The 27,570-nt window shown below is 42.3% G+C and overlaps 2 protein-coding genes across 7 annotated transcripts; one reads left to right on the top strand and one right to left on the bottom strand.

The window, feature by feature from the left end:
* tmem176 (transmembrane protein 176) lies at window positions 1-10,330 on the bottom strand. 3 transcript variants are annotated; one of them, XM_083976682.1, is made up of 7 exons: window positions 10,181-10,330; window positions 5,879-6,007; window positions 4,935-5,045; window positions 4,670-4,726; window positions 3,709-3,855; window positions 2,961-3,077; window positions 1-1,055 (listed from the first exon to the last, which is right to left on the bottom strand). In XM_083976682.1, the coding sequence occupies exons 1-7, from the start codon at window positions 10,232-10,234 to the stop codon at window positions 996-998; spliced, it is 675 nt and encodes a 224-aa protein (XP_083832808.1). In that variant the 5' UTR covers window positions 10,235-10,330; the 3' UTR covers window positions 1-995. The 3 variants fall into 3 exon arrangements, with proteins under 3 accessions (XP_083832808.1, XP_083832810.1, XP_083832809.1); XM_083976684.1 differs by lacking the exon at window positions 10,181-10,330 and adding an exon at window positions 8,052-8,151; XM_083976683.1 differs by lacking the exon at window positions 10,181-10,330 and adding an exon at window positions 7,339-7,365.
* On the top strand, window positions 8,182-26,666 carry vps37c (VPS37C subunit of ESCRT-I). 4 transcript variants are annotated; one of them, XM_083976627.1, is made up of 10 exons: window positions 8,182-8,413; window positions 12,594-12,678; window positions 12,781-12,891; window positions 13,859-13,915; window positions 14,213-14,383; window positions 15,111-17,095; window positions 17,596-17,705; window positions 21,194-21,365; window positions 23,219-23,301; window positions 24,159-26,666. In XM_083976627.1, the coding sequence occupies exons 7-10, from the start codon at window positions 17,613-17,615 to the stop codon at window positions 24,885-24,887; spliced, it is 1,077 nt and encodes a 358-aa protein (XP_083832753.1). In that variant the 5' UTR covers window positions 8,182-8,413; window positions 12,594-12,678; window positions 12,781-12,891; window positions 13,859-13,915; window positions 14,213-14,383; window positions 15,111-17,095; window positions 17,596-17,612; the 3' UTR covers window positions 24,888-26,666. The 4 variants fall into 4 exon arrangements, with proteins under 4 accessions (XP_083832753.1, XP_083832751.1, XP_083832752.1 ...); XM_083976625.1 differs by having other exon boundaries at window positions 15,111-17,174; XM_083976626.1 differs by having other exon boundaries at window positions 15,111-17,174; window positions 17,572-17,705.
* The last annotated feature ends 904 nt before the right edge of the window (window positions 26,667-27,570 follow it).

Genomic DNA, 27,570 nt, shown 5'->3' with positions numbered 1-27,570 from the left:
TTTCATTCATTCAAAACATGATTTTATTTAGTATAAAATAAACAAAAACTATAACAAGTCAAATGAATGAGCGTGTCTTTTAGAACCAAAATTAAAAACTGTGCCTGTGATTCTATGAACATAATTCATTCAGAGTTCAAATCAAGTGTGGCACATGGACAAAGAGCTGAGGTTTCCTCCTCACCTGCACTGAACTTTTTGCTGACCATGCAGAAATGCAATATATGACATAAAGTGTAGTGATATTGGGAATTTTCTTACTATGGAAATATGATATAGATAGCAAAATCCATACATATCTAATGTGCATTAATCTTTGTATATGACATACTGTGACCTTATGTTCATGATAAATATTCAATTTATATAGGCTATGAAAATTCATTAAAATTCTGCATGTTTATATATATTTTTCTTATTCATTTCTTCTGAATTTTATGTACATTCTGGTCTCTGATGTTCGGACTCTGCACTCACAAGCTTTGGGATGGATATACTGTATTTACATAACATATGTCTGGAATACAAGCATACATACATATACATTCATATTTGTATGACAATACAGGTCAATATAATAAAGTGTTTCCCAATTTTTAATTTTCACATTTGCATATGGCCGGTGATCCATTGGAGCAATTACAAGCAGAACATGCAATACTGTAAAGTATCCTACTTCTCCTTGTAATTGTCCCCATGTACATCTCGTTTCATCCACTGGTCATTAACTTTGTTATTAACTTTCTCGACGTTGCAAAGAAGAAAAAAAAGGCTTTCTACCTTATCTTTCCCCCACATTTGAATGATTATTGTTAATTTCCTTTTATTGCAGCTCTGTTTTTTGATTGACACTTTACAACAGGTCATGTAGCACAGTGGATAAGTCACAGACAAATTCAATCTGAACAACATCTGACCCATCACCTCTCCTGTTCTTATAATCGGCCGATCAGTTGTCTCGATGAGAGATGATCCATCACCTTCGCTGGTTCAGATCAGTTCGTTTCAGTCAGTATGTGTGTTTGTGGGGATGATTGAGCACCTTGATTGAGAGACTATCATAAACAGAAAAGAGAGCGAGTCAGCAGCCTTCCTTCGCATATTATAAAGCAGACACTTATGATCCATTTAAGCTCTTAAGGGTTAAACTGAGCTGAGCTCCAACTCCTTCAATATCATTTTATAATATTACACTTTTTAAAAATCTTACAGTAAACCATTTAAACGTTTTTAGATAAAAAATAGATCATCATTAGTCAACAGAAAATATTGCACATTTTATTTTATTTATTCATTACATAAGCGCTGGTTTGGATTTTATCTTATTGCTTCAATGTTGTGGCTCAGTTGTCGCAGATGTTTTAATGTAACAGCTGTTTCACATCAACAGTGAAATCATCTGCACATTTAGCTCTGATACAATATTAAGTGTTAAATGTCTGACACAATATTAAATGTTAGATGTCACAGAAAGGGAAGGTAAGGCTATTGGATTAGACCATAGAAAACTAAACGCTGACATGCATGTGGAGCTGATGCCAAGAAGAAAAGCAGAAACCAAGGAAATGATACTTCCTCCTTTCAAAGCACTGGGCTCACTCAGACTTGTGAACTGTGAGAGTCACAACACCTCGTTTTGACCTCTTTTCTATTCTAGTCTCTTATTGTGAGTCTCTGTCCACATTAGAACACGGCAATATGGTTGTCCATAAAGTTGGAATAAAATATTTTTGACCTCGTCTCATGAAATGATTGAGATTTATTCTCGATAGATGATGTGCATATCTTCTCAAAACTGTATTGATCAATCTCTTCCAAACATATCACTGTTTTAAACCACAATTAACCTTTATGATAGGAATACAAAGAGGAATCTGTCTGAAAACAAAATTATTCCAACTTTATGGACAACCGTGTACATTTAAAGACCATTAAATGGGTAGCTGGTGTTATTTGGTATGAACAATGCTGCTGTGCACGGAGCTAGCAGGAAAGATGTGCTTTAGACGCTCTTCAAAGACGCCCACCGGAACAAGCTAATGTCTAATTTAATGTTCACTTCATTTAGAATATTTTCATCTTCCCATCAAAACAGCACTTTCCTTTGGCGCTACATTTGCTCAACAGCTGAACGACAGCTCACACTGTATCACGCAACAGCTGCAGGTCAGCTGAGTGAATCTGAAAGAGACAAACTTTACTTTATTCTGAAAGGTCAAAATCAAAGTTATTAATGAGAGTATGTGCCAGACTTGCTCTACATCTGTCTCAGTGGTGTCTCAGTAAAAGCAATCACCAGATGTCAGCACATTAACTCAGGTGTTTGTCTCGTTGTATTTTCAGTTGTATCACAGTCACAGTAAGCTGCTGGTTTTTGTGGGTTACCGTTAGGTCATGTCTTTTTGTTCTTGTGACCTTGTATGTTCGCAGCCTCAGCTGCAGGATGAGATCAACACATACAGTAGTTCACAGTAAAGTGGAACTGTCCAACTCGCTGTGGTGCTGATTACTGCTGCTCACACTCAGACACAACTTCAGCAGGTTTTTCCAACGCAGGTACAGTAAAGCCACTAATAAAAGCCGACTGACCCCTTTTGGGGATACAAATGAATAATAATAATTGGATGAGGTGAGACAGGCTCTATGTTTACAGTATTTAACTTCAACCATCACTGACTGAAGTCCCTAGTTACACCCTGCTTAGAGGACAGTTTCATACAAGCACACTAGTTCACCATCTTTGTGTATTATACATGCTTACTATAAGTTAAATCAAAATTGCAACATACAACTTTTACAACTATCCACTTCAGAGTCAGCACCCCTGCTTGCTTTACAGCCCATGCATATTTTATTGCAGCATTTCAATGTTCGAAGTGTAAATGAAAAGTCTTACAGCACAGTAAGCATCATGTGTGATTTGGAGACAGGACAGTGTAAATGAAGAGGAAGAGCCTTACAGTGTATTGTCCGAAGTTTCTTCTCTGTCTGAAGAGAAGGAAGAAGAGAACAGCAGAGACAACTGACTGGACCAGAGTGAAGAGGAGGAGGGACGACTTCACTCCTCTGCTCAGCTTCTGTTGAAGGACACACAATACACACATTAACTGTTGCCACTGACACATACACACACACAGGAAGGAATTTAGCTACTGTGTTTTAAGAAATTAAGAAATGCATGAGTGTGTCACAATCTAAACAATATCATATTGTTCTAACTGTGTGAAATTAGACAAGACACGACACAAAAGGATAAGATAAGATACAAGAAACTGTGAAAGGCAAAAGTGAATCTAATCTAATTCAGTACCACAATGTTACAACATTCACGAGAGAACAAGTCAAATATCACAATTAGAAAAAACCCCCACAAAAAGTGGTAAGTCTTAACCCAGTCTAGTATGCGGTATGTTCCCAGAAAAAAAACACAAAAAGTGGGAACATACCGCATGCTAGCAGTCCAGTTACTTTTTGTGTTTTGTTTCTAATTATTGTACTCTTTCGCCACACTACCGGCACCTCGACTGTCGCTATGCACGGGCATCCTTCTAATTTTTGAAGTCAAATACCATCTTTACATTGGCAGCATCAGTTGGCGACCGCACTGGCCGTCAGTTTTCAGACCCCGTGACTTCATTGTGGGGCGCAGGTTTATAAAGTCACAACTGAAATCTCTCACTTGCAGCAGTCAACAAAGCTGACACCCACCATGGCGGCGTATTTGGCGGTACAGCTGTCAGGTTGCGTCTTGTCGCAGGAAGACGCAGCATTCCTTTCCAAGTCCACAGAGTAGATGCTCACAGCCATCACTGACACCACAGTGGACACAAAGCTCACGATCATACACGCCTGCAGCTGTTACCACGAAAACAACATTTCATCTTTTAAACAGAATAGTAACAGTATTATGTGAACAGATGATGAGTGTGTCTTCTGTTTTCCTGTTGGAGGGACTAATTGTCATCATTTAAGCATGTTTCTGATTGGAGGAATGATACTTGATGCTTTCAGCCCCAGTATGCTGTGAAATACCAGGTGAGTATCGTCCACCTCTATTGTAAAGGGGTATTTCAACATTTTGGCAAATTGGCCCATTGCCATAGTCCCTAATCTTAGGGGTAGGTCCGTTACCTTTAATTGTCGGTGCAAGTTGTTTTGAGATCTGCGGGGCAGAGCCGCAAGCTGCTCAGAGCTACGCTACGGAGGCTCATGGGGTTTCCTGGTTTCCATCAAAACTCATTAAATACACAATCCAACAACTCCAAAACAAGTTGTGACCTGCACATTGACCACACTATGAAATAATCATGTAACGTTACGAGACAGAGTTGTTTTCGAGGCAAATGCAAAGCTGGTGTTGTGCTTAAAACTTCTTGACTCGAAAAACGACTGCCCCCGACAGGAACGTGCATCGGTGGCTTTGCATTTACCCATGTATTTACCTCGAAAACAACTCTGTCTCGTTTCCCTTATTATCTCATAGCCTGGTGAATGTGCAGGTCACAACACCACAAGAGCGTTTTGGAGTTGTTGGATTGTCAGCCCGCATCTCCGACAATTAAAGGTAACAAACCTATTCCTAAAACTAAAGGGATTATGGCAATGGGCGACTTTGCCAAAATGTTGAAATATCCCTTTAAAATAGAAAGTACACGTGTCTGGTACTCACAGTCTTAAAGGTGCAGTGTTTGTCCAGGATGATGGCGACCACTCCTCCTGTGATGAACTGAGAACACACACACCACAGGACACATTAGGATGGCATTATAAAGTGAAATCCAGAACGCTGAACCTCATATTATCCACCTATCCACACACACACACACACACACACACACACACACACACACACACACACACACACACACACACACACACACACACACACACACACACACACACACACACACACACACACACACAGAAAGACTCACCACCAGGCCGCTCCACCAGGGAACTCCCAAGCTGACGACCTCAGTCGCCTCGGTGAAGTGCAGAGGAAGGGAGTAGGACATGACCATCAGCCCCATCATCACCTGACTCACCTGGTGCACACACATACACACACACACACACACACACACACACACACACACACACACACACACACACACACACACACACACACACACACACACACACACACACACACACACACACACACACACACGCATCGCATTAAAAGACAGAAGAGCGAAAAAGAAAATGTCCCAGTAGTGGCCAGATTTTCTTTAAAAATATATTTAAAGCAGAAGTAAGCGATCCGGTCGTTTTGGCTAATGCTGCGTTCCAGGCAGGCTTTTGAAATCGTAAATTACAGCTTCAAGTCACAACTTACGACTTTGTAGCGTTTCAGGCAACCCACTCGTGTTTCTCCGACCTGTTTTACCGGTGAAAGTCACTATAACTGCCACTCGTAACTTCTGACCCGTGAACTCGTACCAGATCGAACTGGTACCACTTCACGGTCGGAAAAACACGAGTTACGAGTTGCCTTGAACGCACCATAACAGTCCTCGTCCCTACGTCGCCACATTCACGGCGTTCCTTGGCTGCACACACAGCCCTGCATGCCGTTCTCTCTCCTCATTGGATAACAACTGTAGGATACAATAAATGTTTTCTCCTCGGCTCAGAGCAGAGCAGAGGGACTGAGAGACCCGTGTTTCAGTCCAAACACTCTATGTAAGTGATTGCTGTCGGAAGATATAACTATTTAAGACTTATATTAACACAAATATATCACTCACTTCTGCTTTAACTAAAGCTCGGTGTACAGACGTCTACAATGAACTCCTGGGTAGTGAGTAGGGAGGAGGCAACGACTGAGTGATTTCAGACACAGAGATAGAGAGAAAGAGAGTTTTTTAGGACTTACTCCTAGACATTTAGGCTCTCCTCTCTGGATGGCGGCCCTCAGGACCTGCTGTCTGTCAGACAGCTTGACAACATTGACATCCTCCTGCACCTGCACCGTCAGATCCCTGCAAACTGTCACCGCCATCACCTGGAAACAACGGCATAGTTCACCTTTCTACATCTTGATTGTCACAGCAGGAGAAGCACAGGTGTTGCCAACAAGTATAAATTCCCATGAAGATATTCTCACAAACAATCCTGTCTGACGTCTTTGATGATGCCAGGAAAGGGTTTATGCTATAATATATTCTTTCATAGAGGCACAGTGGGGAAATACACAGTATTACAGAAGCAAGAAAATAGCAGCAGTGAATTAGATAAAGTTATATTACTTTAAAGATCCATGTTTGTTCTCATCTTTCAGGCTTCTCCTTCCTAGTTGGTGAACCAGTGAGAGGGTTTGGCCTTGGCACCTAAAATCCTATGTTTCCTTGAGTATTTCTTTAAAAATATAAATGTTTTAACCAAAAGAACATGGACATCTAACTTTATACAATACGGTACATATATCTCTGTTATAAATCTGACTTTGAACTGGTTTCTCTTCACTTAAATATTATTTTGAGGAAGTTACAATTTTCAACCATCAAAGAAACAACTGGACATCCGTCAATATACCAGCCAGGGACCGTCATCTAAAATGGTACAACCACATATAACTTCCATTTGAAACTGGAAAACGGACCTAGTGCACTCAAACTCATGATCATATGATGAAGTTTCATGTGGCTCAATTTGTGTGTCAATTTTTTATGCATGATCAGCATCTACATTTAGGTGTGAATTCACCATCTGTACCACACTTTTTATGCAGTTGGACACATCTGAGACAATTAATTCATAAATCACAATGAGTAGATTACTGCATCATAATGGTAGCAGCTTTTTGTTCTGTCCAGGGCTATTTGCATAGGAGAGAAGGATGATGACAATTCTCTCAATACAAAGAGACAAAACAAAGAGTTAAAGTGAGATTACATAAAAAGTCTTGTAGTGGTTCTTGAAAAGAGCTAATAAAAAAAGCAAAGAAGAAGCAACAGCAGCAGCTTTTATTTTATTGCAGCCACCCAGTCTCTCTGGGAGAGAACTGAGGCCCCATGGCCTTGGGCTCGGCCAGGCACATTTGTTATGACACAGACATACCACAGTAATTACACAGGAAATGGTCTAAAACATGATTCGACATGATGAATTAACTGATAATACTATTGGGTCATCCTGTATAAAATACTAGATTGTCCTATATTGAAAAATAAAATGCACTGTCTCTTACTGAATCAATACATGAGGCTCACCCATGGCTATAGTACGTTTTCACATGCCTGGACATTAGAAACAAGAAACCCAAATGTTTCATGAAACATAGTGGATAAATATTAAATCAGAATGACATGCAAGTTGTCTGTTATTGTCACTCACCATCATTGTCATGGTTGAAAAAATAAATAAAAAAGATATATAGTCTGAAAAAGGTGATGATGAAAGGTCAGGGGGGCAGGCAGAGGCAGCCCACTTCAGGTGGGGCAGAATTACTAGCAAAGGCCCTGTCTATGTCTATCATGAGAGGAAGGATCAAAGGAACTACGAACAGTCCCACTCTACCACAGTACCTACAGTTTGCATGCCCACAACGACGCATAACACGTTACTGCACAACAATCAAAAGCACTATACAGTGTAGCCTACTACTACGCCATCATCTTTGCACGACTAAAGTCACAGCTTGAAGCAGCACAATAACAATGCGCATCACGCACGGGTACAAGTGCTGCTGACCAGTTTACGCACTGTGATTGTGTAGCGCAAACTCTGACTTGGACCACAGATTTAGAAAACACTATGATATTGAGAAATCGCCAGTGTTTTCCATCATAAATGAGGCATGTCATCTGCAAACAACTGGTCTGCACCCTGCTGAATGTACTGTAAGAGGCTTTACACACAGGCTCAACGCACACACGCACACACGCACACACACACACACACACACACACACACACACACACACACACACACACACACACACACACACACACACACACACACACACACCGCTCTCTTACTCTGATGTTCACATGATGCTTTCAAGCTGTTGCTTAGGAATTAAGAAGCACAAAATGTCTCACTCTTACCTTGTTATTTAAATTCTCTCTGAACAAAGTTGATATATGTATATATTTCTTCTTTTGAACTCCTCAGCTGACCACTGGTAGTTTTTTACCGCGCCACCCTGTCCTCTCTCTGTTGTGGGAGAGGGGGAGATTGTTCTGCGCCTCAGACACCCGGAGCTCCTCCTTCACTTCCTCTCCTGGTATCGTGCAGTCCACAAATCATTTTTGTTTTCGGGATTTTTTTTCTACCGTTAACAGTTGTTGTTTTTTTTTTTTTTTTTGGATGACAGTAAACGAGACCATTTACTCGCTATTACGCACAAACCCTCTTGGATATCGTCGACAGCCACCTGAAGTAGCCTGCCTGCAAAACTTTAAGTGTGGTGAGTAATCCCTCCGCTTTGTCAGATAGTGTTTTGAGTATTCAATGTCAAAAAGCCAAAGAGAAAGTTGTCTCCACTGCTGATGCTCTGTCAGGTCGGGTTTATGACTTTTTGAACCATAGTTCGTGACGGTGCATCACTGAATTCGCCTTCTGTGAAAGTAATCAATCCGGTTTCTCAAATCGACCCCATGAAACACGCAATAACGGTCTGTAGCCTAGTCCCCATGTCTACGCAGATTAATGCTTTTTTTTTTTTTTTTTTTTTTGCTGATCGGTATATGCCTGTGCATAATCAAACAGGGTAGCCTACACAAAGAATACAGAATACACAGTGTAATTTAGAAATTAATTTGTCAATTGATCTCATTAGAAAAAATAAGGATAATGACAGCAATGGTAATAATAAACAGTACAGGAGCCCCTTCATTTGTGTTGTACGGTCTGGTGACAGTGAGATCAGATGTTGTCTGCTGCTGTAGCTGCTTCTCTGACCTGCCAGAGTTTTGTGCAGAGAGTGGTTGGTGTTGTCTGAGATGTCCTGCATCTTTGTGTGTGTCTCTCAACAACAGTCCTGAGTCCAGACTCCTGTCAACCACAGGCCCAGCCTTTTAAACCAGATGTTCCAGTCTCATTGTGCTCAGGTCAGACATGCTGCAGTATAAAGGTGACAGGTGAGAGTGACACAGTTCCCTGATAATGCAGTGAATACAAGGTGCTGGATCTAAAGTCCTCCAACTGTCTCGTGAATGACATCACACACGAATGTAAAACAACAGTGATGCCAATGTGAGAGAAGTCGCTCACTACACAGGTCAGGTCAAAGACTGACTGCAAACAATTCAATATCCCAACCGCTGATTGACCAAGGTTGCAACCACCTTTCTTCTGTACACTTTTCCTGGTGTCTGTCCACCTGTTGTGCAGTGAAGCTGGGTAAAGGCCAGACAACAGTCTGCAGTGTTGTTGTTTTTTTAACACGGTCATGGTGAAACATAAATGAGACTCCAGCAACAATATCCTCACTGGTTCTTAAGAGCTTTCAGTTCATTGCAATTGTTAGTAAGGGACTTGGCATTTCCCATGAGAATCAAATGCATGAAAATGCCAAGTATCTCCATCTCCTCGGCTTTATTTTAGCCCCAGCTCTGCATCCATGACACGGTTTCTTTAGCTCAGGGTTGTTGATGGGATTAACTCCAGTGTTTCTTTCAGGTCTGTTCCCAAATGGGCCAAATCCGTCACCTAGATTATAATCCCCACCATCAGACAGAAAACATGAGTGAAATTAAGAGGTCGATTGACAAAAACACATTTGTATACGTAAAATAAACTGTGACAACTTGCTGCCACGTGTTGTCAAATATCATTTGAGCGGTACGTGCAGGTAAAGCTGTATTTATCCTGTCTATACTCACATGAACCCTGTCTATTTGTTCATACCCTGTGAATACCTGTTCACTGTACTGCGAAACATGAAGCCTTAGTACACCCTCTTGTCCTTTATTTTCACTCTTAACTGAAGAGGATGAACATATAATACTATCAGTTATTGTTCAGGCTGCTCTCCCTTTCCACCGACCAAAACACCCACACTGATAACCAGACAGATGAGTGAAAATAAATCAACAGTGGCCAGATGCATGTATTAAGAGTTTTAGACTAGTAAAGGACAAAATGTTCCCCTCATTCCACATGGCCTTGTCAGTAGATTTCATCATCACCCCAACAGCCCACCTCCCCTATGCAGCCCCCACTCTTTTCTTACTCCGTGCCCTTTTCCTCCTTCTCTCATCCTCCTCCGTCCACATCTGCTTCTCATCCTGCAGCATTCCTGTCTTTCCTAGGAGGATTCTGACATGTGGTTTTGATGAACTAACACACTCAAACACACTCTCTCTCCGTTCCTTTTTTCTTTCTTTCACTACCTCATTTTGCACCTCTATTTCTCAATCCCTTCCTCCCTGTCCAAACAGATACACTGGCGAGAAACGCACATGAATGCAATTGCTCAAACACAACACACATGCCGCTTAGTTTTACTGGCTTCCCGCTGTCCTTTGCCCTCTCCAGTGGCGTGATTATGTGGCCTGTCTGTGTTGTTATTTGGGGTCTATTAACATCTTTTCTTCAACAGTCTGGTCCTCTTTGTCTGTGATTTTGGTTTGCATTTTAAAGCATCATTCTCAAATGTTAACATTAGCCCTGTATGAAAAAAATATTTTTTATTAACCATTTGATTCCTGTTTTACATAATGTGAGAGTCAGAGAAAATCAATATCACTGAGTTGTTCAATGCAAAGTTTTAAGTTCAAATTTCAACAGTTTGCACTGTGGTGTTCTTTGCATCGTCATATCCATGCAGCTATAACTGACTGCTATGCACCATGATGCAGTCTCAACTACATGACACATATCCCCTCCTAAAACAGACTTTTATAGTCAGGCGTGATGTTGTGAGAGCTTGGGAGGAACAGTCTGTGAGGCCAGCGGTGAGGTTCCCAGCTGTTTTGACAGCAGGCTGAGCTTTAGTGGATGTGTGGTTGTTTAATGCAAACCAAACATCTCAGGATCATTTGAGAGAAATGAAGTGAATTCAGCAAGTCACTGCAAGTACTCACATATCACACTCCCCCATCACTACAACATAAATCTAAGGCAGCCTTTGAACCGTGGCGGTGTAATGAAGCCGTCAGTGCTGTGCTCACTCTCCTACTCTGCTGTCATGTAAAGCTGTTGCTGCGGCAGCTGCTACTGCTTACAGTTCACAACTCCTCCACCCCAGCATCCATCTCTAAAATAATTTTTTAAGGTATCAAAAGGGTGAGGCTCTATCCAGAGATGGAGTTGGCAAACTAATTGTCAGTCCATAAAATTGTTGCCTCCCCCTTCATCTACAAAATCAGCCAATTTAAGAGATACAGCAGGAGAAAAGAAGATGTTCTTGTTTTGATGAGTCCAGCTGTTGACTGGGCATCCAGCCTGGAAACATCCAAGCTGATCACAGTAAATGCACCTTAACCCCTTTAGTCACTCATTGCCCACCCATGTGGATGGGTGGTCTCCATTTGACTGAAGCAACCAAACTCAAACTCAGTGGATACAACTGAGGGTGCAGAATAACCTGTGACATTGGATTTATTCTGCTGGAAAGTATGGACAAAGAGTTTCTGTTCAAGGCAGCGCATGGTTGCCCAACCTACTGTTGTTTTGCCTAAAAGAGTGAAAGGTTTGAGTCCCTGCTGTGCCCATTGGTGGGTGATGTGGGGCTTGCTGCTTTCTATGCATCAGGCGAGAGCAGTAAAATTACCTGTCACTTGAGATTGAAGACTTGGGTTGGCAATCATCTGCTGTGAGTTGGTGAGTGCACAGAGCTACTTGGTCCTAGTGGATTGAAAAACTACTGCTTTGTGGGTATGAAGCTGCTTCCCCAGAAACTGGACATCAAACTGGAGAATGCTGTTCTCTGTTGACTCTCGTGAATTCAAACACAGAGAGGGACAAATCCAAACTCTGAGTAGTAAGGCAAAAAACACGTAAATATTTCAAAATAAAACAGAAATGAATATATAACGAGGTGTAACAGAATCCTTTATGGCTCCTCTGTGAAATATACGATACAATACTAATTACTTTATGAGTCTCCAAAGGGAAATTCATTTCTCTGGCAGCTCATCTACCATTTGGAGAACAATTTAAAAGCCTAATGATTGTAGGTACAAAGGATCATCTATATTTCTCCAGACTTTCCGTATTCAATGCTCTTCTCCCCTCAGAAGTATCCGGTAGTTGACAAAATAAGACAACATAACAAAAATAAAGCAAAGGTTGAGTAAAAACTCAGAGCTACCAGACTTTACTGCTATCAGTTGAAGCGCATGTTATAGAAATAATAGTATAAAATACAAGTGTGTGGCGCCTCCTACAGATGAAAACAATATAAGGTATTGGTAACAGCTTGCTCTTATGTAATGAGGGTGTATTCAGTAGCCACAGATCTCCAATATCTAAAAGAAGTTTGCATATGCACTCCTTCTGTTAATGAGAAGACTGAGTGATTATTCTTTGAAGAGGAAGGATTGAAGAAGTCAGGAATGATTGACTACAATCTAAAGCTTGCTTCGATGCGTGAAAAAACATCTCCTGTTGTGTCCGACTTCAGTTTCCTGTTTGTGTTGCAGCAACATGCCGTCTGAGGGGATGGCTGCAGCAGTTGGACCCAGGTTACATCGCCTCAAGCCCTGGTTTGACCCGGAAGCTGCTGCGGTGAGATCAGGATACGGCTCATTGTTCTCTGAATTTAAAGTCTAACTTCCAATATATTTGTGTTAATTGGTATAGTGACGCCAGATCTCTGTGTCTGTGTAGGTGGTGACCATCCTCCTGGGGCTGTTCCAGGTTGTGCTGGCTGTCCCACTCGCCTACAGTGATCAAGCCATGCCAAAGTTTTACATACTGCCACTGGTCTTAGGAATTCTAGTATGTAGCTCCTTATCAATCCTTACCAACATCTGTCTGTCTGTCTGTCTGTCCTACCTACCTACCTACACAATATAAGGATGCTGACCAGTCTCCATCGAGCTGCTTCCTATCCTCCATGACAAGATGCGTTACAGTAATCATTCCTGTCTTTGGAGCTCCCCCCACTGGCGACTCAGAGCAACAGCGTTCAGCTTCCCTCCTGGTGGCAGAGAGAAAGACAGAAAAAGTGTGTGATTAACACACTACAACTGTAAGAAAAGCGGTGTTCTGGCTGCTTAAATTATAAATGGATAAGATTAATCATAAATAGTGTATTTGTAGTTTGTAAAGTGGTTTCAGTTTTGGTTTTTAAATTTGTAAATATTCCTAAAAATGTGTTTTCACTTTGTCAGTTTGGGTTATTGAGAGCAGGCAGACAGGCAGAAATCTTTTTAATCAACTAAAAGTTCTTGGACTCAAAAGCAGAACACAAATGCAGTGGTGAAAGTAGACTGGGTCTTCTGCAAAACAACTGTTCAGTTTGGGATTAGAGTGAAACCTGTCGCAGGAGGATGAGATTAGATTTGTGTTGAATGAACCACGAGGAAGCAAACATACATTTAGAGAGGCCTCGTCACTGTGAGATACTGTTGACATACTGCTGGAGCTGGAGGTACAGTAAGGCCACGCCCTGAGACACAAACAGGAAACACAGGAAACACGGTTGGGGGCAAAACATCACAGATAACAGCAGGAAAGGGAACACACCTGGAGCCAAGACCAGAACCATGACACATACTGTATCCAGATAAAATCGTTGCAGCATGTTTGGACTGACAGAGCTGTGAATTTGCCCTAGATGAACTAACTGTGTGTGTGTGTGTGTGTGTGTGTGTGTGTGTGTGTGTGTGTGTGTGTGTGTGTGTGTGTGTGTGTGTGTGTGTGTGTGTGTGTGTGTGTGTGTGTGTGTGTGTGTTTGATGCAGATTGTAGCAGGAGGATCACTCACCATGGCCACTGAGAGGAACCCCAATAGACAACTGGTCAGTCCACAACATAACCACCTAAACCAAAGGCTCATTGGAGATTTTCATTGATTCATTGTAACGCTAAACATTTAGTTTTAGTTCATCTAGTGTTGAATTTTCCTGTATTGAGTAAAATCTCATGTTAAAAATGTGATGTCTTGATGCAACCACATCAAGTTATTAGTCATATTGAACCTAAAACTTCTTGGAGACTTGACCGTTCCTCAAAATGAAGAACATCTGCTCTTCAGAGTTCACCACAGTGTAATCAGTGAACATTGGGTCTGTGTGTCTGTTGTCTGTCCTCCACAGCTTCAGGGTTGTGCGTACAGTAATGTGGCTGGCCTGCTGGGGACACTGCTTGCCTTCGGTCTGTACTGCTACAACATCAATACTGTAAAAATAGCAGAGCCATGCATACCCGTCCCCAACGACTATTATTACAGACATTCACAATACGACTGTCCGGGGGATCACCTGAAGGTCAGTCATCAAACTTTTTGTCTTGTTTGTCTTTCCTCTCTTTTCTTTTTCTTCTCTCATTTTCTTTTTTTTAATTTGTGTGCAACATACTTCTCAACCTTTTCTGGTGCACCTCAGTTACTTGATTCTTGAAGCAACTTAACAGGGAGCAAAAAGAGCAAAACAAGAAAGCACTGACCACCTACAGACAGCTCTGAAGCCCCAGGCACTGCTTGAGATAGGCAAGACTTCAATAGATTTACATAACGCAGTTACATGTCTGCCCTGTCGGTCACAATGACATCATTTTGCTCATTTTTGGGACCATAGACTCCCTACACAGTGCTCTGCAACTATAAAGCTTTGCAGTTTCTCCTGTGCTAACTCCCCTGCTGTGGAAAAACCCATTCACATGCTACAACAAATTCTCTGGTGGACCTGCCTCTTTCCAATCAGCTTGCAACACATTGGAGAAGCGCTGGATGTCCAAACCTGAGATGATTTGGCCTAGACAAAAACCCAGTGATCTCTATCATCACCTGCCTGGCAAACAACCATCCATCCATTAGCTATTCTTACCCCTGCAGAGTCATGTGTCTAGTCATCATATGAAATCTCTGTTTCTTTTTTCCTCTCTTTTTTCTTACTCACACACATATACATGGATGAAATATGTTATAAGTGTAAGTTCAGTCACATCATTCTTCAGTGTATGACGTGTGTATTATGTGTTTCCACTCTCCTTCAGGCCTACTGCTGGACCGTGACGGTGCTGCTTCTGCTATATGACACCTTGGCTGTGGTCCTGCACTGCCTCCTGTCTGTCTCCGCCTTCAAAGCACTCAAATCAGACTAACACAAACACGCACGCACACACACACGCACCACTTACATGAAGCAGATACTGTAATTTTGGAACATCAGTCTTACAACAACAGTGTAATGTTGATTTCATAACAGTAAAAAGCGATGACATATTTTAATTAAAAAAATTGTACATTATTCATTGTAGTGTCTTCTGACTGGCTGGAATGTGTCGAATAACATCAGTTTCACTACCAACAACCAAACAGACTTTAATTGGGGATTTTGTGTCCTCAGTGGCCTGATCTGTACGGTTTAAGTGAAATTATACACCTAACCTACAGAGATTCAATGCTTTTAATTTCAAAAGCCACCAAGCATTAGTGTCTTGCAGCCAGGTTCATCAGTGTTTTAAAGTTATTTTGCCTTAATTCAGAAAGTGACATTGAGAGAGAGTGACAGGAAAGTCAGAGAGAAAATGACACACAGCAAAGGACCAAGCTCTCCAGGCCTGTTAATACTGTGCTGTTTGTACTTGCCGCTCCTTATTTGGCTACCCAAACACCTGCAGTGGAAACACTTCTGTCAAAATGACTACACATCACACGATGGAAAAACACCGTCAGTGGTGGAGACAGTTTATTAGGCTACTTCTTGACTCAGAGTGTGGACACAATGACACAGCTTTAATGCAGTAGCGAACGCAGTCGATCTTCCTTTCTTTGGTCCCATTTGAATATGTAAAACATTAATCACTGTGAAAATGAAGGTGTGTCCATAGTAGGCTAATGTGTGCTCAATTCTTCCATCTGTTAGGCTACTAAAACCTACAAAATGTCTAACTCCCCTAAAACATGAACATGGAGCATTTATGTCAAGCTTTATTGCTGCATTCACTGCTGCTTGAACAGTGGTCATTTATGAGTTCTGCCCACAACTTACAGTATAATTCAATTTCTGGTGTTTCTATTAAATGTTGTTGCTGAGATTGCCATTATTCTGCTGGACTGATTTTTGAGGACCTGAGCATGCTCAAAAAGTCACGGGAATGGGCCCACACCTGGCTATAACAAGTCAATAACATAATACATTATCATATTATGGGCATGTTTGTGTTGTTTGTTTTTATTTAATCAGAAAGACAAAATAATTAAGTTACTGATCGTTATTACATTAACGGTGGTGGTTATTACATTATTGGCTGACGCCGGATGTTCATCCACTGACGGTGCAGTGGCGGAGCGACTCTGGCAGTTTGGACTGGAACATCCGTCACATACAGTAGGGGTTTCAGGACTCCACCATTACCCCGTCGTGTGGGGGAACAGCGAAATGACAACGACCACAGTTGACACAGCTGCTGCGAAATACATTTGCAAACCAAAACTATTTAAAGTGTATGACTCCAGAGTATTGTTTCACTTCAGCGCTGCTGTTTTGCATTATTTTTAATTTCGTCCGAACACCCCTTCAAAACAAGGGGGACTTGGTTGGTTCCCAAAATGGCGGCGATTTCTGTCAGTGAGGAGTGAAACTTTTCTTATTTTTAGTGAATATTCGTCACTTTTCCAAACCGCTGTGTCGACCGCGGTCGTGTGTTTGGTTGAGTAAGGTTCACCGGGACACAGAGGCGTGCGGCAGTGGTGGGTAGGACCGGCCAACGGCACCGTGGGCTCCGTTTTTTGATCGTCAAACCGCTGGGCTTCCCTCGAAGTTGACGGTGGCCGAGTGCCTGACATTGCGATCATACCGACTGTTGTTGTTGTTGTCGTCGGATCGATCAACGCGGAACCGTCGGTCCACACCGAGCCACGAAGAGAAGACACCTGGTGTTTTTATTTGTTTTTTTTGGGTCTGTGTTTGTGTGTGTGTCGAGGACCGAGTGAAGGGGCCGGTTGGATATCTCCAAAGGGCCGTGTCACGTCAGCTGTGAGTGGAGGAAACAGAGAGGTGGTGTTGGATGTCACCACGGCGCAGTGTCAGGCGGGATTTGGTTTGCTAGCATCGTGTAAGTGTCAGCTCGTTTATTTCAGCCTCACCTCTCGGTGAACAGCAGCTTGTTCTGCTCCGGTGGCTGCTGTGTCTCTCACTTCCCCCTGTTGTATCTACGGGATGACTTTAATATGCTAACTAGCTGCTAGCCAACTGTCTACATGTCTTACTACTACTAAGAGAAATAGTAGGCTACATGTTAACTTACATGGGTGTAAACTTAACAACGGAGTGGTTGTAGTAGGTGACATGGTTTTGCTTTGTTTTGATTTTTTGTTTTTAAACCATGGCCTGATAAGTTAGAGACTAATAATAATAATAATTTACTCAAGGTTTCCGGGGATTTTAATGCAGAAGTTAGGCATGACTGTCCACTTTCTGTTACCAAACACCGTTTTTTTTCTTAACTTCAGTTTCCTGCTTTCTGTGATAAACAGCCATCCTGGCAAATCAAATGGAGAAGCTCCAGGACCTGAACCAATCAGAGCTACAGGAGCTCCTGGACAACCCGGAGAGGGTGGAGTCTATGGCTCTGGAGTCTGATGAGGTAAAAAAAATAAATAAATAATGTTTTACTTTCCATCTCCACGTCTGGGGCTTGGTTTTCAAGTCCTGAACCTAACTAGGGTCCTTTCAGTGTTGCTTAGACTACATGACGCCAACATATCACAGCAGCTACTCTTCCTAGTGTTCATTAGGTATAGCATAATACAATACACACTGCTCACAGTCAAAAGACAGACTGTAGTTAAAACATAACATAATCATAACAAAGTTAGGAGGTGTCTTGGGCATCTGCAGTCAAAGTCCCATTCAGTTTTTCCATTGACTATGCATGTTAGTTAAAGATGGTTATAGAGCTTGTTTGGCTTAGATCAACATGCAACTTTCCTTGACGCTGTGGAGAAAACTGAAAATATGACGTGCAGCTGAAGTCTCTAGCCAGTTTCTATCCAAGTTAATAGCCATATTGTGAACAGTTTTGAACGCAGCACCGTCTGTCTGGGTAATTTTCCATGAGAGGACTGGACGCTAATGATGGAGAAAACAGGACATCTCAGAGCTTGAAGTCTCGTCACTGTAATATACAAGGCCAGTAGAGTGCCCTCTTTCTATGTTCACTAACTATCATTGAGGGCATTATATAGAAATATGATATAATGTAATAAAAAATCATGTTTTCATCAGTTGACAATATTGTGTTTTCATTAGCTTACAAAAGGCCTTCATGCCTAGATTAGGAGGATCCTCTCTGTGTTTTTATGTTCCCTGAAGGCTACCATAGATTTTCCTACTCACTTGGGAACGGAGGAGGGAGGGGCTAAAGTGCTAAAACTGAAGGCAACTGGACTTCTCCTTGTTGCCTTTGATTTTAGTACTTAACAACTGTGGTGGAAAATAGCTTAACACACAATGACCTTCATTACTGAAAACCTTCACAAGACAGGAGGGAGGGGAGTGTTATTCAGCTGGTTAGAAATGCAACCTCAACACTTGATGCCACTAAATGCTACACATTTTTCCAGAATGAGAAAAACACTTCAGGAACTGAACTGGTCACAGTTCTACTAAAGTCACATTGTAGATAGATGCACACATAGATAAATACCTGATTAATCCCTCAGGGGAAAAAACAGGTGACCAGCAGTTATAAACACAGTTCATAGTCCAGGTCATTTAAAGGTCTGCAGATCAATAATTACAAGACAACATTTCAAAATGTTATATAAAATAACTGTTATCAACAATGGTGTCCTTATGACTGACATTAGACTGGACAAAAACTTAAGTTGCACCTAAGATACTTTTGAGGATAGATTTAAAATTATACACACAATTTTATTGGAGTGATGTGTTAGATAAGTGAATCCCAAACATTTATATCAAAAAGAAAATTGGATGAAACTTGTCCCAACATACTCCTTCCTGCTTCAGATCTGGTTAAAAATGTATCTGACTTGCCATTAAAATTCTTTTTGATTTATTTGATGAGAGCAAATAATTAAAAACAACACAGTGCTCTTTCATCAAACCAGGGAGTTATCAGTGACTCAGAACAGGGATCCAGTTGGGATTTTACCAGAAACTCTCACCGGTTTAACTTTATCTCCGGTCACATATTTTCAAGTTTCAACACCATTTTTGGGGGCTGCAGAAGGACTTACACCTTTTTAGTTACCATGTTTTTTGTGTTTCAGCCATGACGATCCATTGTCTAAGCCGGGTGACGCCCTCTAACTTGGCCTCTTTGGTTTAATTAATAAAGACATTGTGTATATTTATGGTCCAGGGTTGGTGCTAATTGTTGTAGCTACTGCTAATTAGTGTGAGCGAGTATAAAAGCCACATCAAGAAAAATATATATATTTCAAGAAATAAAGTAATGATCGAAGAGAATAAAGAAGGATTTTTAGGTTGACTGTTGTTTCAGAGACATTGGAAGTTTAAAAATGAGGAATATAGATCCTCACTACCCTGCGATCAAGGAGGTGCTTCATCTTTTGGCTCACTATCATCATCATCATCATCATCATCATCATCATCATCATCATCATCAGTAGCATCAGGCTATTGAAAAGATACGTTGAAATTGTGTTGATAGACTAACAGTAGTTGCCAGAAGTAGATCAGGCTGCCAATGAAAATGTTACATTTTTAATCCTTAAGATATAACAGCTATATTCTTGTAACATTATGCTTTTTTGATATATTATGACTTTATTATTGAAATTAAATTTTTTCCCTTAATGTGGTCTGATTCCTAAGGGCTGAATGTCATTCAAAAAAAGTGGTTGTTGTACTTTGGCAGGTGTTGCGATTGTGTTGAGATGTGATGAGTCACGATGTCAGGGCGAATGTTTTGAATTTCATTTTCACTGGAAGTTTATAAATACTAAGGCGATGGGGATTTTAGTTTTGTGGCTTGTACCATCATATTCCTTTACATCAGAATATGACTGTAGACCAGAGTGTTTACTTACATGGAGATCAGATAACATTTGTATTTTTTGCACAGCTGTGTGTTTAGATAAGCAGAAAGAGGCTGTCTTGTATGCCTTTATTCACGGGTCACGCAGAGAGAAGCCTCAATAAAATGTAAATAGGTGAGTTAATAAAATGCACTTCTTGTGCAGTAGTCATAAATTAATGAAAGAAGTTTTTGTAGCAGGCTGTAAGCAAACATGTTTGTTTGCACTGTAAAGATGGACGTTTCAACATGGGGATTGACTCGATGCTGGAGTCAGACTCCAGTGGTCAGAAGAGGAACTGCAGTTTTTGTCACTCAAGTGCTCTCAGCATTCAGTTCAGAGATGTGGTTTGGTTGCGGCCATGTCAGACCACTTATTGTTTCAGTGGACTGATTGTGTCGCCTGATAAACTAGAAACTCTGTAAGTGTGTAGAGATAAAGATGAGGCAAAGATGGACCCTAAACTTCAGAGCGCTGACAGCTGGAGTGATGTGTCTGTATTTGATTGACAGCAGCTGGAGCAGCTGGAGAATGAGAATAAAAAACAACAGCAAGAACAAAATAGATGTTTTATAGAGTGGTTGTGTATGGAGGGCTCTTGTTTACAGCAAATGTCATTTTGATCAATATCAAGATCATAAATATAACACGGTCGGTTACACATTAACATGTTTCTGTTTCTATGTTGGACCAAATATGTGACCAGTTCTCAGCTCCACATGGAATAAACGTGTCATCCCTCGCTGTAAACCACAGTATCACTGTTAGACAATCATTTGTGCATAATGTCTCGATACATTTATATATACATCATTACATAAAGTAATTTGTATGTTATTTATTGTTTTGGTGTCACAAAAAGACAAGTGGTCTTGGTTTGTTCTGTCACCAAATGGTTAGTTGGGGTTAGGGTTTTTCTGATTTAAATCTTCTTACTTTTCCTTTGAATCAAAACTTAAAAATGCCTTCAATTTTTTTTTACACTTATTGTTACATTTTTTCATTATGTGTATTATTATTTTTTTTACATTTACATTACTGATGCCTGTGGTTTCTCCTCCTCCAGATACAGAACATCCAGCTGGAGAGAGAGATGGCTCTGGCATCTAATCGCAGCCTGGCTGAGCAGAACCTGGACATGAGGCCGCGTCTGGAGACACAGAAGGAGCTGCTGGTGGAGAGATACTCCCAACTAGAGGCTGTCAGAGAAACCTACAGACAACACTGCTCTGTGAGAGGTGCGGTCACGACAAATACAACCACAATGTCGATTGTCAACACTTAAGTTTGACAGCTATTCTTACACAAAAGACGGATCTGATGCGAGTTTCACTCTCTGAGGAACGAAGGTTTGACTGTTGATGTAGTTGTTGACTCTCGAGGAATGGGCCAACCAGATGTTGATCTGGAGAACCTCACATCTGTGTGTCGTCTTGTCTCACCTTTTCTACTTCCAGCTCTTTGGGGCGTCCATGAGTAAAGTCTGTAACAGGTATATGACCCTTGTCCACTAGCGCTACGCGGCTCCACTCAACTCTACAAATGTATTCTTGCGTTTGGATAGCACCTGGTACCTGGTACTTTTTTAGTAACGCCTCGGCTGAGTTTCCAGGCGAGCTGAGCCGATACTAAAACATGATGTCAACCGACTGCCGGCCACTCATTGGCCAGAGTGACGTAACTGGAAGAGTCGCAAGCATGACATCCGACACACACAAGAATCGAACCTGCTATTTTTGAAAACACACTGGCAACTGCGTCCACTGATCTTTACTGTGCAGAAAACCACACGGTGGTCCGCAATCGAGGTGCAGATGAGTGAGTTTGGAGCTGACGGGAGGAGCGAAAAAAGAGGATTAGACGATGCGACCGTAGCCGCCGTGCTATGACGGCCCCGCCCACGTTGAGGAGGAACTATGAAGAACTCGGCTGTAATGGAAAATGACCTAAACCGAGGCGAGGCGTGCTGTAACTGTGTAGTGGAAAAGGGGCATTAGATCGGTGTCCTGTTCACTCCAGAGGTCAGAAGCTCAACCAAGGCAGGCCTGCTTCATGTAGTGCAACATTTAGAAACAGATATTCTGTCAACAACAGCCCTGAATGAGTCCAGAGTCCACACCTCAGTATTTATTTATAAGAGTAAACTACCTTAGTGTGCTTTTCTTGTATGTTGACTGACCGAAGGGTGGGCCAAGACCCCTGACAGTCAGTGACCACCTCCTTGGTCTTGGTCGTGTTGAGAAGGAGACAGTTCTTGTTGGCCACTGTGCAGATCCCCGTACTCCTCGTCCAGCCCGTTCCTGACACACACACACCACACAATAACTGTGTCATCCAAGTAACGTCTGGATGTGGTCAGGGTTGTGTTTAAAGTCTGTCGTATATAGATCGAACAGGAACAAGACCAGAGCAGCTGCTCATCACTGTCCCTGAGACACAGTTTCATTCTGAGCCTGACGTACTCTGGTCGTCTTGTCAGGTACTGTAATCCACGATGAGAAGCAGTGCCCCTCCCCCCCCCTTACCTTTGAGCTTGTCAATAGGGTGTGGGTTTGTCCTGTGAGAAATCCAGGTATATAAGTCTCACGTGGCCTAGTACAAGTGATAATGGGCCTAAAAAGGACGACGTCATCTACTCCACTATGTTCCTTGTGTGCAAACTGTAGATGGTCCAGTCAAGTGCGTGTTCAACCGGTGGAGGAGTAGCTGGGCCACAAGTCTGTAGTGATTTATCTCAGGCAAGCACTTGTCTAACAGCCTTTGACAGACAGTATCCAGGCCTGCTGCCATTTCCTATCGAGCGCCGCCCTCACTTCCTCCTCTGTGAATGACGACAAGAGACTTTTTTCCTCCCTGCGACGAGTCAAGTTTGACCTTTTGTATTTATCACAGCCTGTTTTTTGATCATTTTAATCGTCTCAATCACATTTTTAATGATGTCACTGCACACAGGTGTCTTCAGTCTGTCGGTGAACAAAACCAGTTTTTCCTGTGACCTGCTGTGATGTATTTTTAACATTTCTCTCTCTTTCTCTCTCCCTCCCTCCCTCTCTCTGTCACTCTTATTCCTGTTCTTCCTCTTTTTACTCAGATGGGATGGTGGGCGAGGTGTCTCCAGAGGCCTTTTTCACCAGACTACAGACAGAGGGCGGCAAAACAGAGGCAGAGTCAGAGGTCAGTGCAGAGCTGTTAGACAGACACACAGAGTCACAATTACATATTTCCACAGAAAATGTGTACGTTTATTCTTATTCTCAGTTAACAGTCTCTTCATTTCACTTAAAGTCTGAGCAAATTATAATGAGTTTGTAGGCTACAAAAATGTGGAGTCAAATGTTTGGGCAGGGTTGGATTATAACAACAAACTGACACTTTTACACAAATCCTACAACGCATTGCACACCGTTAAGTCACAGGTAGGTTACAGTTCATACAGGTCTTACACTGTTTGAATGAGAAAGAAGACACAAGTTGTTTTTAATACTGAAAACAAGACTTAATACAGAAGAACTCTGTGAGAGATGGGTGTGAACCAACTATACTTTTTTATGAGATGAGAGATGGTGAAACACTGTTAAAAAAACATAATAATATATACGCATATTTTTTCTGTGAGAGACTATGGCCGACCCAAACGAGACTGTGGCCGCCGTAGCCTCGTTATTAATGGGAAACACTGCATTAGTAAGAAACACAATGAGACTGTAAAGGTTTTAGAGCTCATTCCTGCGACACTCTGTTGTGCGTCACCTTGAAGTGCGGGTGACACAGGCAAATAACGGAGCTCAAACGGCCCGTGACCGACCATTGTCTGATGCCATTGTGACACTTCTGACGTCAGCGACACTTGACACAACAAACTCCGATGGTACAAAGACCGAGATGTTTCCTTTATTTACTGCAGACTGCTCCTCCTCCTGGGCAGGGACGTGCTCAGCAATAACCACCTCTCCCTCTCTCTCTCTCTTCCTCTCCCTCCCTCGTCCTGTGTGTGTGTGCTTGTGTGTGTGTGTGTGTGTGTGTGCCTTCAGGCTCTAGCTGATGAGTTTCTGGAGGGCTCTCTTTTGCTGGACTCCTTCCTCGAGCGCTTCCTCTCGCTGCGATCCCTCGCTCACAAAAGACGGGTCCGGATAGAGAAACTCCAGGAGATCCTGCGACAGAGGAGCGAGGGCAATCCCGCCGCCATGGCGTCATCGGCGGGCATCATCGGCCAGGATTCAGCCGCCGCGCCCTCGCCATGGAACCAACAGACGACGACATCGACCACGACGAATCAGCAGCTGCCGAACTCCAAACCTCAGTCCTCCAGTTACCAAAACACCTCTCAGCCGGCGTCCTCCTCGTCCGCTGGCCTCCCCTACAGCCCCTACCCCGTCACCCCACCCAACCCGCCCACTGCAGCGGCGGCGGCGGCAGGAGGCCCGGCCAATCCCCCTTCACAGTTCCCGCCCTTCCCAGGTTCTGGTTCCCCCTTCCCCGGGGCAGGGAGCTACCCCGGCCCCAGACCGGCGTTCGGGCCTCCGGCTGCAGCGGCGGCCTGCCCCTACCCCACCCAGCCCTCCTTCCCGACCCCCCACCCCGGCTCAGCGTTCGGCCAGTACACCCCCAGCCACCCCCAGAGCAGCCCTGCCCCCTACCCGGCCTCCTACAGCTACGGCGGCTACAGCTACCCCACCGGGCCGTCCTATTCCAATTCTCAGTCACCAACGGGGCGACCCGTCTACAGACCAGGATACGGAGTTCCTCAGCAGTACTCCTGAAAGCACTACTGCTCCTGTTTCTCAATTCTTCTTCTCAATTCTTCCCTTCTTTGCTGTCCTCCCTCCCTCCCTCCCTCCTGCCCTCCCGCCCCAACCTCTCTCTCTCGTTCCCCGTCTTTTTACCTTTTCTACCCTCCCTCCTCCCGTCTCCCAGATTTAAGAGGTGTCTCGCTTTACTTCTATTTGTTGCACTATTTCTCTCTCTCTCTAAATATCAGTCTGTTGATCTCTCTCTCCTTCCTTTTTCCTGTCTCCGTCACCCTACGACCCACCAACTCCCCCCACACTAGTCTCAGGTTGTAGCGTTGTGTTTAAATGTTAAAAACACTTGTATTTGACCATTCACACACTCACACTCCTCCCCCCTTTGTGCATCGCTTCCTCCCTCCTCCTCATCCATTTCAAGTGTGAGTGTATGTGCGTGTGTGTGTGTGTGTGTGTGTTGCTATTTGGCAATCAGAAAAAAAAACCTTATAAACACACAAGTGCACTCCCCCCCCTGACAGTGATCAGTCTTTCTAACGCTATCAGTGTCCAGTTGTCGTCTGTTTCTCGTGAGAAGCAGCTCGTAATGGAGGGTCTGCGTCCCGGTTTGACCACGAGGGTCACAGAGCACATTTAAAAGGTAAAAAGTGAATGGCTTCTATTAGGGGTGTGCAAGAAAATATTTCACTTTAAAAATCACGATTCTGTCTCTACCAGTTCAAAATCGACTTATAAAAATTCCTAAACACTGATTCATATTCTTCAGTTTTGTAACGCGCTGATTCACAGTTTTTTCTGACATGAGTTTCTCTTGCCAGGCCGAGAGAAGGTGTTGTGTTGGTTTGCGCTCAGGTGCTGTGGCATGAGCGAGGCCGTGTGGCCGAAGGAAACGTATTTTATCACGTCGAGGGGAAGAAGCAGCTCGATGAGACTCATGTTATCTGCAACTTCATACACATACACTTTAAAGGTCTGATCATCAGTGAAGACTTTGTCGTGTAGAGAGCTGATTAAAAACAAATCAAATGGTCAAAGCTGTCATATTGACATTTAAGGTGCATTGATTGATCAATAGATGTTATTGACACAACAAAACATTCCAACCTAAAGGCGTCAGAGTCGCACAGTGAATTGAATCATTAACAGGCATTAAGAGGCATGACAAAGTCAGACTGTTAAACTTGGACATATAGAGCGACAAAAATAAAAGAAATAAAAGACATATCAGTGGTTTTTTGAACTGAGAGTCGATGTTGAATTGAATAGTGGAGCCGAGAATCGAAGTCTAATCATGAGACTTTCTTAAATTGTGCACCCTTAGCTCTTATATTAGGTTGTTTTTAGATGCAGGGTTTGCAGGGAATCGTGGGCCAGTTGCACAAAACTAAGGGAAACTTTAGTTTAACTCCCTCAGCAAAGGAGAAATGAATCCTTCAATAGAAAAAAACTTGAGGTGTTTTGTGCAGCGGGCCCCGGGCTCTTTAGCTGCTAAATGCTCCACTGTGTCGACCAACTGCTCTCTCACTGTGTCTGTCTGCTGTTTTCTGCTGAGCAAAGCAACAGACAGGCTTTTACAGTTGTTGCAACATCTGGAAAAAGAGGCTGAACAGAGCGGGGCTTGGTTAAAAAATCCAACACGGTGTGCTGAAGGACTCGGCAGTGCATGGTAGCAACGGTGTGTGGGTTTGTCTGTCATTATAAAATGATTACTACTGCAGCTCAAAAAAAAAAACATGCATGGTCTTTAACAAAGCTTCCCATGCCGTTTGTAGAGCATTAAAATTTTAAAACCTGCCCCATGCTGTGTCTCCATTCATTTATCTAAATAAAAAAAAGGCAGCTGCACAGGTGGGCAGCTTTTTTTTTTTGTCAGTTCGTCCCCTTGGAATTATAAGGTTCTATCTGCACTCTGACCAGATTTGAGATATAGAGGTTTAAAGTTTTTGCATACTAAATAGCAAAACTGATATGTGGAACAAGTTTGTTTTATATACTGGAATTATAGACACCTGAAGTGTATTCTAAATGTAAAATATTAAAATCCTAGAAAATTTGGAAATGGTGTTTTTTCAAACAGGTTAAATGCAGATAGAACCTTATAACTCTAAAAATTCAAAATCGGCTTGGAATTATAAGGTTCTATCTTACAAAACATGACAGGAAACAATGATTTCTAGAGAATACTAACAGATTACTATAATTTACTTGTAGACAACACTTGTGTAGTGTAGATAAATTGTCTGGTGCAGTGAAATTGTGTCTATTATTATTATTTCCCCCCATTTCCCTTATTTGATAGTGTGGACATAAAATGCAGTAGGCTAGGCTATCTCTCTCTGTAGCATGTTACATTAATGTTTAGTTTCTCTCTTGTTTTTAACTTCTGTCCTCTGTCATAATGCTTCTTTCTGTAACCCTAGCTCTACTATCAACTTGCCTCTGTCGCTTTGCCTGGTGCTGTGTGTTTTTCTTCCTCCTCTTTTAGCTTAGTTTTTGCCTCTCTAGCATTTCAGGAAAAAAACAACAACACAGCATTAAATAGACAGTAGTAGATGTCAAACAATATCACTGGTGTAGACACATTATGCACAGGCTATTTTTAAAATGACTAACATTAAACATCATCCTGTAGGCCTAGTTATTTTTAGTTTACTGGTGACAGTCTCATCAGCTAGCTAGCTAGCTCGATTGTGAATTT

Source organism: Trachurus trachurus, assembly GCF_905171665.1.
Source record: "Trachurus trachurus genome assembly, chromosome: 1".
Classification (NCBI taxonomy): Eukaryota; Metazoa; Chordata; class Actinopteri; order Carangiformes; family Carangidae; genus Trachurus; species Trachurus trachurus.
This window is presented reverse-complemented; position numbering and strand designations above follow the sequence as displayed.